General features: G+C 43.4%; 2 protein-coding genes across 2 annotated transcripts; one reads left to right on the forward strand and one right to left on the reverse strand.

The window, feature by feature from the left end:
• Nucleotides 1-36: 36 nt before the first annotated feature.
• On the reverse strand, nt 37-10,060 carry LOC109428125 (U3 small nucleolar RNA-associated protein 15 homolog). Its single transcript, XM_062858257.1, has 2 exons — nt 9,792-10,060; nt 37-1,577 (listed from the first exon to the last, which is right to left on the reverse strand). Exons 1-2 carry the CDS (start codon nt 9,879-9,881, stop codon nt 75-77), a joined length of 1,593 nt encoding a protein of 530 aa, XP_062714241.1. The 5' UTR covers nt 9,882-10,060; the 3' UTR covers nt 37-74.
• Nucleotides 10,061-10,852: 792 nt separating this feature from the next.
• Nucleotides 10,853-11,420, forward strand: LOC109411665 (protein kish). Its single transcript, XM_019685227.3, has 3 exons — nt 10,853-10,984; nt 11,061-11,170; nt 11,244-11,420. The coding sequence occupies exons 1-3, from the start codon at nt 10,982-10,984 to the stop codon at nt 11,347-11,349; spliced, it is 219 nt and encodes a 72-aa protein (XP_019540772.1). The 5' UTR covers nt 10,853-10,981; the 3' UTR covers nt 11,350-11,420.
• Nucleotides 11,421-13,965: the final 2,545 nt, after the last annotated feature.

The raw sequence follows: 13,965 nt of genomic DNA on the forward strand, positions 1-13,965 counted from the left end.
ATTGATGTGAAATTATCAACAATAACATTAGAAGCATTTTCTTTCCCAATACGGACGTTAATATATTTCAAAAATCAATCAATATTAATAACCGCCTGCTTCTGTGCATTCGCCGATGCCTGAAGTTCCTTCTCCAGCACTTTTTCGGCTTCCTCGTCTTCGTTGACGGCTTGGCCCACATCGGCGGCGGCGGAAATCATCTCCAGCAGTCCTTGGACCTCCAGGAAATCGCCAATGATTTGCTCCTCCTTTTTCAACCGTCGCGAGAGATTGATGAGCATTTTACCCACCTCGGTTCCGGCAAATTGCTGAAAATCCGCCTCGTACACGTCCAGCAAGATGTTGGCCGCATCGACTAGAGCTGCTGTAAATCGATAGTCTCCAATGTTCCGCAAGAGAAAGCTTATGAATCGTACCAAAAACTGATGTGTTCGTTTTGTGAGCGCTCGATCCAATCCTTTTCGCCTGATTAGTTCCTTGATCAACGCCACGGTCTTTTCCGGAGTTTTACCCATCACGCTGGGCACCATGACGCTATCCAGAGCCTTGGAGTACTCGTACTGCCGCAACATACGATCGAACTGTTCTATCCTGTCGTGACGGAACTCACCGATTTTTTGGTCTGCCGATTCGAAAATGTTCTCATACCGGGCCCGAGCCTTTGACTGACGAGCCTTCTTCAGCTCGGCATCATCCTTATCCTTGTCGACATCCCGTCGATGGATCGCAATCAAACCGTCAACCATTCCAGTCACAAGGGTATCATCCTGTTTGGAAACTCCCAAACTCAGCACGGCGTTGGAGTTATCGATCGTATGTACCACCTGATAGGTGGCGATATCGTAGATCTTCACGTGGCGATCTAGACTTCCGGAAAGTAGGCGTTTTCCTTCGCTGGCCAGTGTCAGACACGTAATAGTCTTATGGTGCTGCGACAATTGGGCGATCTTCCTTCCACCGGCTAGGGCATCATATACATTGACCGAGGTACCTCCAGCGCTGATGAAAATGCCTCCACTAGGCAGGAAGATAACCGATTCCACGGGACTTCCATGATCCAGCGTTAGAACCTTTTCCTTTGTCCGTGTGTCGTACATGTTGATTTTCTTGTCGTAACCCCCGGATACGATTATATTGGGACTCACCGGGCTGGTACAGCCGGCCCTCACATAATCCGAATGTTCCGAAAACGTACTGACGTGCTTCTCCGTGGCAATATCCCAATATCGCACAGTCTTGTCGTCGGAGAAGCTACTGACATGATGCCGATCGGCGTTGAAGAACGTCCGATGAACTGGAGCCTTGTGGCCGTCGAAACATCTCAACATAGACTTCGAGCTGGGATCGAAGATTCGTACTTTACCGAGGTCATCACCGGCCACCAGAAGTTCTCCGTCGCTCCGGTAGGATCCACCGTGGGCGCCTTCCTGGAATTTGCTGATGTTCTTCACTACAAGTTTCGTCACCGGGTTGTAGATTTGTACGCGCACCGATGCTGTCACGGCGAACTCGTACGGTTCGACGGGGCTAAAGTCGATGAAGTCGATTGCTCCGAATTCTTTCACCAGAGTGGGAACCTGTTAAAAAGATAATAAAACGTTTTGTGTTAAGTTAGCGTAAACTTGCAATTAAGTAGGGTGCCTGTACCAGTTATCGCACTACCTAAGGAAAAGTATTTCTACAAAAATAAGAAGACCTACGAATGTCATCGATATGCCAAATGATTGATTAGTTTTCATACTTTACAGGAAAAATATAGAAACGGAACCAAAACTACTTTAAGTATTTATTACGGCGTGTGCCAATGATAGGAACCCTGTACCAGTTATGGACACATTTGTTAATTTGGGTTCCGCTTCGCACTATTTACATGCATTCCTTATGGGATTGACCATAACTGGTACACTATGGCGAAATAGGGTGCAAGGAAGCCGAAAAATTAAGGAAAATGATTTATTTCTATCATAATTTGAGCAAATTGTGATGTTTGAATGATTGCAATCGTCTTTTGTGAACACGATTTTTTTTTGTTGATTTGCATAATTAAAGGTTGAAAATCCACTACGGCGAATTTGAGGTACTATAGCCACAACTGGTACACTAAGCCTAGGTGTTGTCATCCAAACTCTCAGCGTTCTGAAATAACTTAAACGTTGGATTGTGTTTTAGTTGTAAGCTTATTAAGATTAGATTTGATAACCAATACTTATGAGTTTTGGTTGAGTACCAGGTGTACAATACAGCACCCCACTTCCGACATTGTGTTTAACGCAAGGCAAAAGCAGCGCAAGTAAAAGAAGAAATGTCGCTAATTCGGTATTTAACTGGAAACATAATATAGTTAGTAAACTGTAAATGTGAAATTAAACAATTGTAGCAAGATCACGCCTCTCATATTCTAACATCGATCTCAGTTAAATCGTTTTAACAGTTATCATAAGACTTTTTGTATTTTTGTCAATACATAAATAGATAAATAAATAAACAATCTATCAAACTCGACGTTCATAAAACGAAAAATGATGATTTATCGACGTTTGTCAGACGTTGCAGTTATCGAATTTTGTTCGCTAAGTGATACGTTAACATGTTATCGAACGTCTATTGGGCTTAACACATTAAGCCCAATAAACCTGAAACATGACCTAAGTCAGTGGTGCTCAGGTTGAAGCATACCGCGGGCCAAATTGTGATTTTGCGGCTCAGTCGCGGGCCGCAGAATAAAAATCATCATTTGAAGAAAAAGAAACCTAAATTAACTCTAACACTTATTGAGGGTGTTATAATCTTTTCACAAATGCAATTTCAAACAAAAATCATAGATATTTGGAAATTCTCGGCTCTTGTCACTTAAATACCTTTGCCTCAAAAAACTTAGTTTGGTCATTAACCCTTCTTTGGGTCTGTTTTTATCCAAACCGTACACTACGTCAGCAAACTGTTCCCAACGTGATGAAATAGGACGGTGAAAAAAATAACAGTCATCGAGAATTCCATCTCTTTGTGAATTTTCATGAAGTTTAATTTGATTAGTTTGAAATAGAGAACCAAAAGAAATAAATATTTAATATTTTCGGTGCTAATTTCTTATTACAAACAGAATTGATCAAAATGTTTGTTTATAGTACTTAATTCCCACTAATTAGAAAAAATAGCAAAATTGACTAAGCTGTGGACTGTATGAAAAACTCTTCTAAAAAGTATTTGTCGTTTATAACAATAACACTTTCAATTTCATCTCAGTAAGACCAACAGCGTCACCAACAGACCAACCAATAATCAAAATAAACTAAGTTATCTACAGTCAATATTTGTAAGAGTTTTGCTACTTTTTTTAAACTTTTTCACTAATCATAGAAATTGTTAAAAAGCATTGATATTGTCATTTTTAATTAATATTATCAAAAATGAACAACAAATGTTATGAAACTTTTAAGCATTATAAAAAAATATTATTCATTTTTTTTTGAACAATTAAATAATTACTTTTTTTAAGTACTCTGCGGGCCGCAGTTTAAACACCACTGACCTAAGCACTTATATGTACGGGGTATCATTATTGGCTATAACTGCCCTTGCATACACTACCTGAAATCAATTGGAAAATTGCAAGAAGATAAAAGTCGACTTTGTTAATTAGAGACTAAAAACTTTGTGCGAGTGTGTTGCTCTGGTTGCATTATTACAAGCGCTGCCTGTAGATTTATGGATAAGGGCCTAATGGGGCCTCGAGAAATTTGGGCTTCTCGTCCCAAACAGGTACTAAGTTTAATAGAAAATGCGGTACCTGACTGGCACACACGCCAATTATTGTGAAGATTATCACTTCTAATAGTCGTTTCTTTTAAGTTTGGCATGAAAAATAAAGAAATATGTCCTACCCAAGAAAGCTAAGAACATTTCCATTACAAAAAGTTCCTTGACGGATCGAGAATTGAACGGACACTCCTCAGCACGGTCTTGCTGTATACCCGCGCGTTTACCGCGAACTGAATCACCGTTTGTTATTATTATAGTGATAATCACGTTCAAATGTATGCGTGCCTTTTTTGTAGATGTAGTTGTGAAACTGCGAGGAAAACATTTGCACTCTTACCCCGGACGTTAGTTTTACAATTCGATTGGGTAATATTTGCATATACAATTTGAGTAGCCTTGGAAAAAAATCCGCACTAGTGCTCGTGTGTTGAAATGTCACTTATCTCTATTTGTAATTTAGTAGTAACATCACGACACCCTGTTGGACAGATCAAGGAAAATCATACATAATAGGGGGATTAGGGGCATAATGGACACCCTAAGCAAATGAGTACGTTAGGCCTGTATAACAGAGTAGAACTTAACATATTGTCAGTTGACTTACAACTTTAACTTGTTTTCTACGTCTTTCAATCATTTACATGTCTTTATGTGTTTTGAGGGCTGGCAGGAAAGGTACGGGGCGAAATGGACACCCCTGCATATTTTATGCTTATTCTTTGGTTACATCGACCAGTTAAGTAATTTGCCTACGGAGATCAATACCACAGATATACTACTCCATCCATAGGCGCCAACTTAGGGGGGGGCTATTGGAGATTCGGCCGCAAGGAAGAGACTTTTCCGGGAGAAAATGAATTGAACACGTGTGGTCCAGTTAATGGTTGAACTACTAATGAAAAATCTTTATTTCAGGTCTATGAGCTACAAGTATGGTTGCTATGGAAAATACATAGCAACGGCATGATGTTGCCAAATTCAAATTAGCACCGATTGCTTCGATGCTTTAACACTCCTCCTCAACATCATGTGGTAGAATCCCTATGGCTTCTCGCAACTGCTTCAGCTTCACCGCTCCCAAAGGCTTGGTAAGGAGATCCGCTTCCATCTGCTCCGTGGGACAATACCGAATGGAGACGATACCAGCTGCTACCAAATCCTTAACGAAACAGTACTTGGTGTCGATGTGTTTCGACTTTCGAGACGTCCTGTCCGCCGCGGTTAGTGCGATGCAGCTCTGGTTGTCTTCATTGACCATTATGGGCAACGTCAGACGGATGCCCAAATCGCCCAACAGTCGTCGAAGCCACTGCAGTTCCTGTAGGCATTCCGCCATCGCGATGTACTCGGCTTCAGTGCTTGACAGGGACACGCATGTTTGCTTCCTGCTTCCCCAGCCGATGAGCCCTCCGCCGAACTTGAAAATATAGCCAGTGTTGGACTTCCTATCGTCGACTTCACCAGCCCAGTCCGCATCGACGAAACACTCCACTTGAAGGTTGCTATCAGCACCCAGGCGCAGCTCGTAGTTCGCTGTACCTTTGAGGTAACGTAACACCCGCTTAGCTTCGTTCCAATCCGCTGTTGTTGGTTTCGTGACGCGCCGCCCGAGAATAGAGGTCGAGATCGCAATATCCGGGCGCGTGTTGACAGCGATGTACAACAAAGCACCGATCAGACTTTGGTACTGTTGTCCATCTGCCAACGAGTCACTATCCTCCTCCTTTTGTTGTACAAATCCACTGGCCATCGGAACACGAGATGCTTTGCAGTTCTCCATGTTGAACCGCGACAAAATCTTCTGCACGTACGACTTCTGACTCAACGTGAATCGGTCCTCATCTCGTCGAACGTTGATCCCCAGGAAGAATGTCAAATCCCCCAGCTCTGCTATCTTGAAGGACTTGCTCAGAGACTCCGCCAGCTTCCGATATTCCTGCTTCGTTCTGCACACCACAACGATATCGTCCACGTAGATCAAAATGTACGTGCACACGCCGTCCACGATTCGCAAGTAGAGACACGGGTCAGCCGATGACTGATGAAACCCCATGCCTTTCAATGCTGCATCAATCCGCTGGTTCCATACCCGCGCAGCCTGCTTGAGCCCGTAGAGACTCCGCTTCAAGCGGCACACGGTAGACGGATCACCATTCGAGTACCCCGGAGGCTGCTTCATGAAAATCTCCTCCTGCAGCACGCCATACAGGTACGCGGTCTTGATGTCGATGTGCTTGACGATCATCCGCTGCTTGCTTGCAATTGTTAGCACGGTACGGAACGTGATTTGCTTCACCACCGGTGCGAACACCTGATCGTAATCCGTTCCGTACTTTTGGGAAAAACCCTGTGCGACCAACCTGGCCTTGTATCGCACGGTCTTCCCAGTTTCGTCCAGTTTACACTTGTACACCCACTTACATCCAATCACGTTGCGTTGTTGGGGTGCTTTAGTGAGGGTCCACGTGTCGTTATCACGAAGAGATGCCATCTCCTCGTCCATGGCAGCTTTCCACTTCTCGCTTTCCGGGCTCGCAATCGCTTCTCGATACGTACCTGGTTCTGCGCACTCGCTCACGGCCAGCCCAATCGTGCCGTCGTATCTCGCTGGTGGAACGCCAAAGTTCGTCCTCTGTGAACGCCGCAGATTATCCCGAGCAACTGGAACGACAGCCTGCTCCTCCTGCCTTGGTACTGCCTCGATGAAACCGTCATCGTCGTCGTCTTCGAATCCGAAAAATTCTTCCTCGTCTTGGGAATCGTCGTGGGGAACTTGCTCGCCAGTTTGTGCACAATCGTACAATCGAACTGCAACCTGTTCATCGTCGTTGTAGCACTCACCTGGTAGGTCACGAATGGTGCCATCTTTCACGCTTTTACCTTTTTCGTCGAGCTCCAGGAATCGCACGTCACGGCTGATGACTACCTGGCCTGTAGAAGTGTTCAGCAAACGGTAGGCTTTGCTGTCGGACGCGTATCCAACGAAGGTCATTTTGGTTGCCTTCTCTTCAAACTTCTTCCTCTTCTGCGGCGGGATCCACACGTAGGCGCTGCAACCGAATACCTTCAGGTGCTGCAAATCCGGTTTCACACCGAACCAGATCTCGTACGGAGTCGATCCGATCGCTGATGATGGCAACCGATTCTGGATGTACGCCGCTGTGTTCACAGCCTCTGCCCAAAAACGACGAGGTAAGCCAGCATCCAACAGCATACACAGTCCCATTTCGTTTAACGTTCTGTTTCTCCTTTCAGCCACGCCGTTTTGCTGTGGAGCGTACCCAGCGGTGAATTCAGCCTTGATTCCTTCCTCTGCGTAGAACTTGCGCAAAGCTTTGCTGGTGTACTCGCCACCCCGGTCGGAACGGATGACCTTCGGCTTCCTCCCGAATTGCGTTTCGGTGAACCTCACATACTCACGGATTTTGTCGGCGACCTCGGACTTCTCCTTCAGGAAATAGACGACCGTGTAGCGGCTGTGATCATCAATCATCGTCATATAATATCGGCACCCGCCCGGTGATGTTGTCATAGGACCGCATACATCGCTGTGCACGATATCCAGCACCGCTTTCGACTTCTTCTCGGCTGCCTGTGGAAACGCCGGCCGAGCCATCTTCCCTTCAACGCAGCACTCACAGGTCTTCAGGATGCCACAGGGCTTGATCTTCATTCCGGTAGCTAAAGTTCGCCGCTCAATATCGCCAATCACATCCGGATCTCGGTGACCGAGCCTTCGATGCCACGTGTGCAGACAATCGCCGTTGTGCTGCTTATCACTCACTTGCAACGATTTTTCAGCCACGTTTAGTCGGTACAATCCACTGGTGCGATCCGCCGTCGCAATCACCGACCCGTTGTACACCAATCGACACTGGTCCGCATCGAATTCTGCACGCACACCTTTCTCCGCGAGCTTCGGTACGGAAATCAAATTGCCTTCAAGTCCCGGGGCAAAAATCACACCGGTTAGCGTAATCGACACTTTTTCATTACGACCGTCCACGCACTCGATTTCACAGTCACCGACACCTGCCGTGTGCAGCACTTTACCGTCGGCGGTCGACATCATCGGACGCACAGTTTCATCGAGACGCGTAAAAGAACTGCGATTTTTCGCTAAATGGGACGTCGCGCCCGAATCGATCACCCACGCACTCGAATCTTGCTTATCGGACCGCACCATAAACGTGAACGACTTTGCGTCGTTTTCGCGCACTGTTTTGGCCTTGGCCTTTTCTCGCTTCTGATCCATCTTGCCGCTGCTCTCCGCCAAAAACGCCTTGCAATTTCGCTTCCGATGTCCGGGCTTGCCGCAGTGATAGCACACCACGCTTTTCTGCGATGCACTTGCTCCGCCCGTTCGCAGCACTTGTTCGTCGGAACCGGACCGTTTCCGGAGCTTATCCGCTTCGTCCAGCAGCTTCACCTTAACGAGCTCCAGGGTTAGCTCATTTTCGTTGCGTGCTTCCAGCGCCGTCGTCAGCGGATTGAACGATTCCGGAAGTCCCCGCAGTATCAGCGCTACCTTCAGGCACTCTTGCATCTCGAATCCGGAATTTTCGAGACGTGCATACTGCTTCTCTATTTCGGCGAGATAGGCCTCCATGTTATCACCTACCTTGTAATTCTGGTTCGTGATCTGACGGAGGAGGGTCACCCGTTGCCCCAACGTGGTCCTCTCGTGATGTTCCTTCAGAGCCGCCCACGTGTCTTTCGCCGTCGTCTTGTCACGAATCAGCCCGTACTGGCTCTCATCCACCATCAAGTGAATCGTGGCCAGCGTCCTCTCGTCGCTTTCCGTCCAAGCGTCCGTCAACGGTACCGGCGGGGTACCCGGCTCCACGTGCCTCCAGAGCTGCTCCCTTCGCAGCAACGCCTTCACGGAGAACGACCATGATTGGTAGTTCGAATTATTCAACTTCACAATTTTCGCCCACTCCATTCCGTCGGGAAAAAACAGCAAACGTCCACGCTTCAATTTTCTTGATCTGGAACCTCCGGCTGGGCCAATAACCTATTGGAGATTCGGCCGCAAGGAAGAGACTTTTCCGGGAGAAAATGAATTGAACACGTGTGGTCCAGTTAATGGTTGAACTACTAATGAAAAATCTTTATTTCAGGTCTATGAGCTACAAGTATGGTTGCTATGGAAAATACATAGCAACGGCATGATGTTGCCAAATTCAAATTAGCACCGATTGCTTCGATGCTTTAACAGGGGCAAGCATGGTTTTGCCCCCCCCCCCCAATATTTGATGATTTTTCGATTTTCCCATACAAAAAATCAGAAAAACCAGGCTTTGCCCCCCCAATAATTTGACCAAGTTGGCGCGTCTGACTCCATCTAAGACGAGTTTACATAACATCACAGTTAATTAAATAAACTTTATGCTAAAATTATCGGATTGATTTTTCCAAACTCACTAAAACGCCTAACAGTATGCAATGCGCATACATCCTTTCGTAATTGCAAGTGTTCATTTCGCCCCGAATCGACTACAACATTAAAATTGCTATCTTAAGTACATTCTGATCAAAAATAACATACTTCATCAATTTCTAAATCTTCGTATACATGTAGATAAGGTAACAATTCACTTGTTTTTAAGGTGGACACACTTCAACACTCGTGATACCTTATTTGATGCTGCTTCGAAATTATAAGAAATCCACCATATGAAAAACATACTTCAATTTTAATGATATTTTAATTATTTTGGGGCAATATAAATGGTACATTTAAAAAATAGAACCATTACTTGTTCCTTTGCACTTATGCATTAAAAGTTTAATATAAAAATCAATGGTTTCGACAAAAACAGGGGTGTCCATTTCGCCCCGGGTGTCCATTATGCCCCTAGTCCCCCTATATTATAGATATTATAAATTTTATATCATTGGAGGTTAGTGCGAATGTTTTATTATTATTGTTTGTTATATTAATTGTTGTACTCTATTTCGCTGTGTACTACAAAATAATCAATACGGTAAAAAACAGATATTTACATTGTAGCATATTACTTTCTTACCCCAAGCTTTTTCCAATAGATTGTATCCGGAGACAGCACCGTCGCCGATTTCGCATATATCTGCGCGTTAGTTTGCTTGAACTTGGACATTGTTTAGTTTGTTTTATTCAACTAAACATACACTGCGTTATCGAAAACTAACGAAGCTTACATGCAGAAATCTAAAAACTATGCGAATATTCACAAGATTGCACCGACTATTGAATGCACGTGCTTCGTGCTTGGAAGAATGTTTATGTTTTGATTGTGAACTATCCTCACCATCCTGACACCGCGGGCTGTTCAGAGCGGTGTCCCGAACAAGTAATGAGAACAAAATAAGATAGACATTCGTTGCCACAACTTTGTACTAGAAATCCACTTCCGAAGCAATGAATGTCGGAAAGATTGCTTGGGTTGAAATTTGTAATAAGTTTGCTATTAATGGGGGTCGTAAATCAATCATGTTTAATTAAATTTTATCATGCCAATCAAAGTTGCTATAACATTTTGTTTTAGATGTGGTTTGCAATTCTCAATCGGGTCATCGAAAAGGAGGCTTTTCATAGGGTGGCCCAAACATAAATTTAACTGTCATCAAGTGCGCCACGTTAGCTCTCCAGTTACAAACAAATTTCTGGGCTGCCAGAAAATTTTCACACACATCTTAACTTTAAACTACTTGTAAAATTTATGAGCTCGATTTTGAGAAGGTTTTGAAGCCATTTCCTATAGTTTGTTTCACGATAAATATTTTGATTTTTCATCAACGCATAACAAATTCAAGACTCTCTGATGAGGCTTGTGAGCAGCTTTTGTTTCAGCCGTATTCGGTTCCATGTTAACAATTCAGTATGTTTGGCAGCACTGTCGTATGACTCCGAAACCTGATCCAAACCAATGAGGTACAGATACAGGTGGCGCAGATAAACATTGCAAACCACTAGTTGTCTCTTTTGTTCTACCGCTGATCAAATGCAACTCAATTAGTGACGTCACTAATTGAGTTGCATTCGATCAGCGGTAGAACAAAAGAGACAACTAGTGGTTTGCAATGTTTATCTGCGCCACCTGTATATGTACCTCATTGGATCCAAACAGCAAAAAATACGTCGACGTCATTCGTATTCGGATCACTGGTCAAAAATTGAGAATCAATTTTTAAGTAAAATATTGCTTTTAAAAGTTTAGTTTTATTGTAGATACTAAAAATGGTAAGTTCTAGTTCAATTTTGACATTACACCGTTTCACTTTCATCGTTTTAAACTGCAAATTACCACCTCTTTCAGAGTGCGATATTCAACTTTCAAAGCTTGCTCTCGGTGATCCTGCTGGCAATCTGCACCTGTGCGTATCTTCGGTCCCTGTTTCCTTCTTTCATTGATAGGAATAAAACTGGGTAAGTACAACGCCATTCCGGTATGGTTTCCATATAAACGAATTAATGGAAACATCTTTCCAACTATCCGCAGAATGATGGGCATATTTTGGAAGCTAGCACGGATCGGTGAACGGAAATCCCCGTGGGTGGCGCTGGCTTGTGTATTGATGGCCGCTTCGATACTGTTCTACACGTAATCCGGTTTGAAGTTGATTTCTGTAAGTCCTCAATGATTCCAAATACTATTATTACACTTTTGTCGGATAAATGGGAATTTGATTTACGCCGAAATCCATAGCTTAATTAGGACACTTTACTTAGAGCATCGCCACGGGAGTCCTCATAGCTATCCCTATTATACCACTCCTTTTCGGGTGCTATTTTAGGATAGCATCCCACCTTCCCACCAGTGGTTTCTATTTTGGGTTTAGGGAATTCAAAAACATGTTGATTTTCCACCGTGCGTTGCTAAAAGTGGTCCTTACTTTTTATCGGACGTAGTAGAAACTAAAACATTAAATATATCCAAACTCTTGATGAATCCTGCATAAAATGGCATAAAGGGTCACAGACAAGCACACGTAACACTTCTAACATTTTGTCACAGTCAAGCAGACGTCTCCGGTCTCCCTCTAGTCATCTCTTATCGTTTTATTTTTTAAAGAAAATTTAAACAACTATTCTGTAGTTTGCAAATTGTTCGCCGTCTCACATAATTTTTGCTTCTGCTTGACGTTCGCTCACTACCGGCACCTACTGAGCGTTTTGTAAAATAGCGTGTTTGGCATTGGGGATTAATGTTTAATGACGATGATTTTAATAGCAATTTCTTTCAAGTGATATGTTTGCTATTCAAAATCATAGTCGTGGAAACATATTCACCCAATCTAAAAGGACTGAGTTTGGCCTATAGAGTGGCCAATCATAAACTACGTGACAATGTAAAACTTGACTAAACTACGTGAGCGAATGTAAAACTTGAACAAAAACGCTGCGAACGCCACAGATGAGCAGTTGGTCAACTATTAAATTTTTGAATAAACGTGAATCGGTGTACGTGGGAATTATTAGTACTGCGTCTGTTTGTTTGTGATAGGGTTCTGGAAAACATCTTGTCACGTAAGACAAAGTAGGGAAATGGAACCATCTCGGCAGGGGTCCTATTTTGGACACTTTTCTGCTAGAACTCAGCCAATTCTGAACCAATTGACACAATTTTTGGAACGCGATGAGATAGTATCTAGTTGTGTACAAAATTTCAAGTCAATTGGTTTGGAATTGACTGAGTTATAGCGAAGAGTGCCCAAAATACCGGCCGCTGCCCAAGTGGTTCGTTACCCTACATCAATATTCACCTCTTGCTTTATTTATCCACTCAGCTCAGCTCACTTCACCGCAAAATGTATAAATAAAGAAAGTGACGTCACACAAACCATCGGAATAGCAACTCAGTGCAAGATTTGAGTGGGCCCCCAAATGTGGAAACCCATCGCTAATCCCATGTCGCGTCCTTATTGTTCATTCCCGTTTAGATACCACCGGTGTGAACATGGGTCCCTATTCAGGACCCGGAAATACGGATAGGGACGCCCGTGGCGATGCTCTTGGGCAGAAGGTTGATTGACAGACATAGAGAACATAAAAGGGGGATTCACTTAACAGCGTAAACCGATTAAACTGATTAAACGTCGCGATCACCAAGGCAATCTTTGATTATTTCTATTGCTTTGACAATCGTACTAGATTTAGATCCTCCTCGAGCATGGTCTAAAACTCGTGTGTATAGACTAGAGGATCTCCAGTTTTATTAACGTTTTTGCACCAATTTGAGATGTATATTGTCCTGGACCCCATAGTAGGCACGCTTTCCTCTGATTGGGCGTCTTCGTATTTTACGATTCACATTGTTGTCAACAGCTAACAAGGATCCAAGGTAGACAAATTCCTCTAGCTAGCACATCCAACAAAAAAAGGGAGTGGACTCGGAGTCAGTTTGGCTTTCTATTCCGCAGAATCATTACCTGTTCTGTAACTGTAACATAGTTGGTTAAGGTTGCAGGATTCGTCATTGACAAAATCGTCATCATTGAAAATTCGAAAGCAGTTTTCTCGTTCAAAGATGAAATTTCCGCAATGAAAATGTATTCACTGTATTGCGGGTGCAGAATGGAGTACTTTGAATACATTTTCAATGCAATCATTCAAGTTTTGAGTGAGAAAACTGCTTTCGAATTTCTGATGACGACGATTTTATCAATGACGAATCCTTCAACCTTAAAGCGCCGGTCTAGCGAATACGGAATCGTGGTTCTAAACTCCGCCAGAACGCGGTTTTTGCACAATTTAATCTTTCAATTTGCAAATTGAAACGTTCTATGCCTTCTAATTACAAATTTTCAGTACATATCCAACATATTTACGTCCATCGTAACGCTGCTGCCAAGGTTTGTCCTACTCGCTCAGTTTCTTTACCAACATGTACAGAGGATACTCAAAATAACTGGGACAAATAAAATTTTCACTTTTCGAAAACTGTTCTACTCGCTGTAGCTTTTCGAAAAGGGCATTAAATATTCTCAAATTTTTACTAGTTCATCAACTAGTTGTGTACTGCCTATGATCGCATAATTGTCCCATATGCATAGGAAACCCAGCAAATATGGGACTGATATGCGATCATGGGTAGTGTATCAGTGGCTCAAATTTGGAAAAGATTGGCCCATTCTACACGAAGTAATAAAGATTCTAGAAAAAGGTATAATTATTCGATAGCCGACTTTGAGCTGTTATATCTCCGGATTCAATGAACCGAA

Source organism: Aedes albopictus, chromosome 3 (assembly GCF_035046485.1).
Source record: "Aedes albopictus strain Foshan chromosome 3, AalbF5, whole genome shotgun sequence".
In the NCBI taxonomy this organism is placed as follows: Eukaryota; Metazoa; Arthropoda; class Insecta; order Diptera; family Culicidae; genus Aedes; species Aedes albopictus.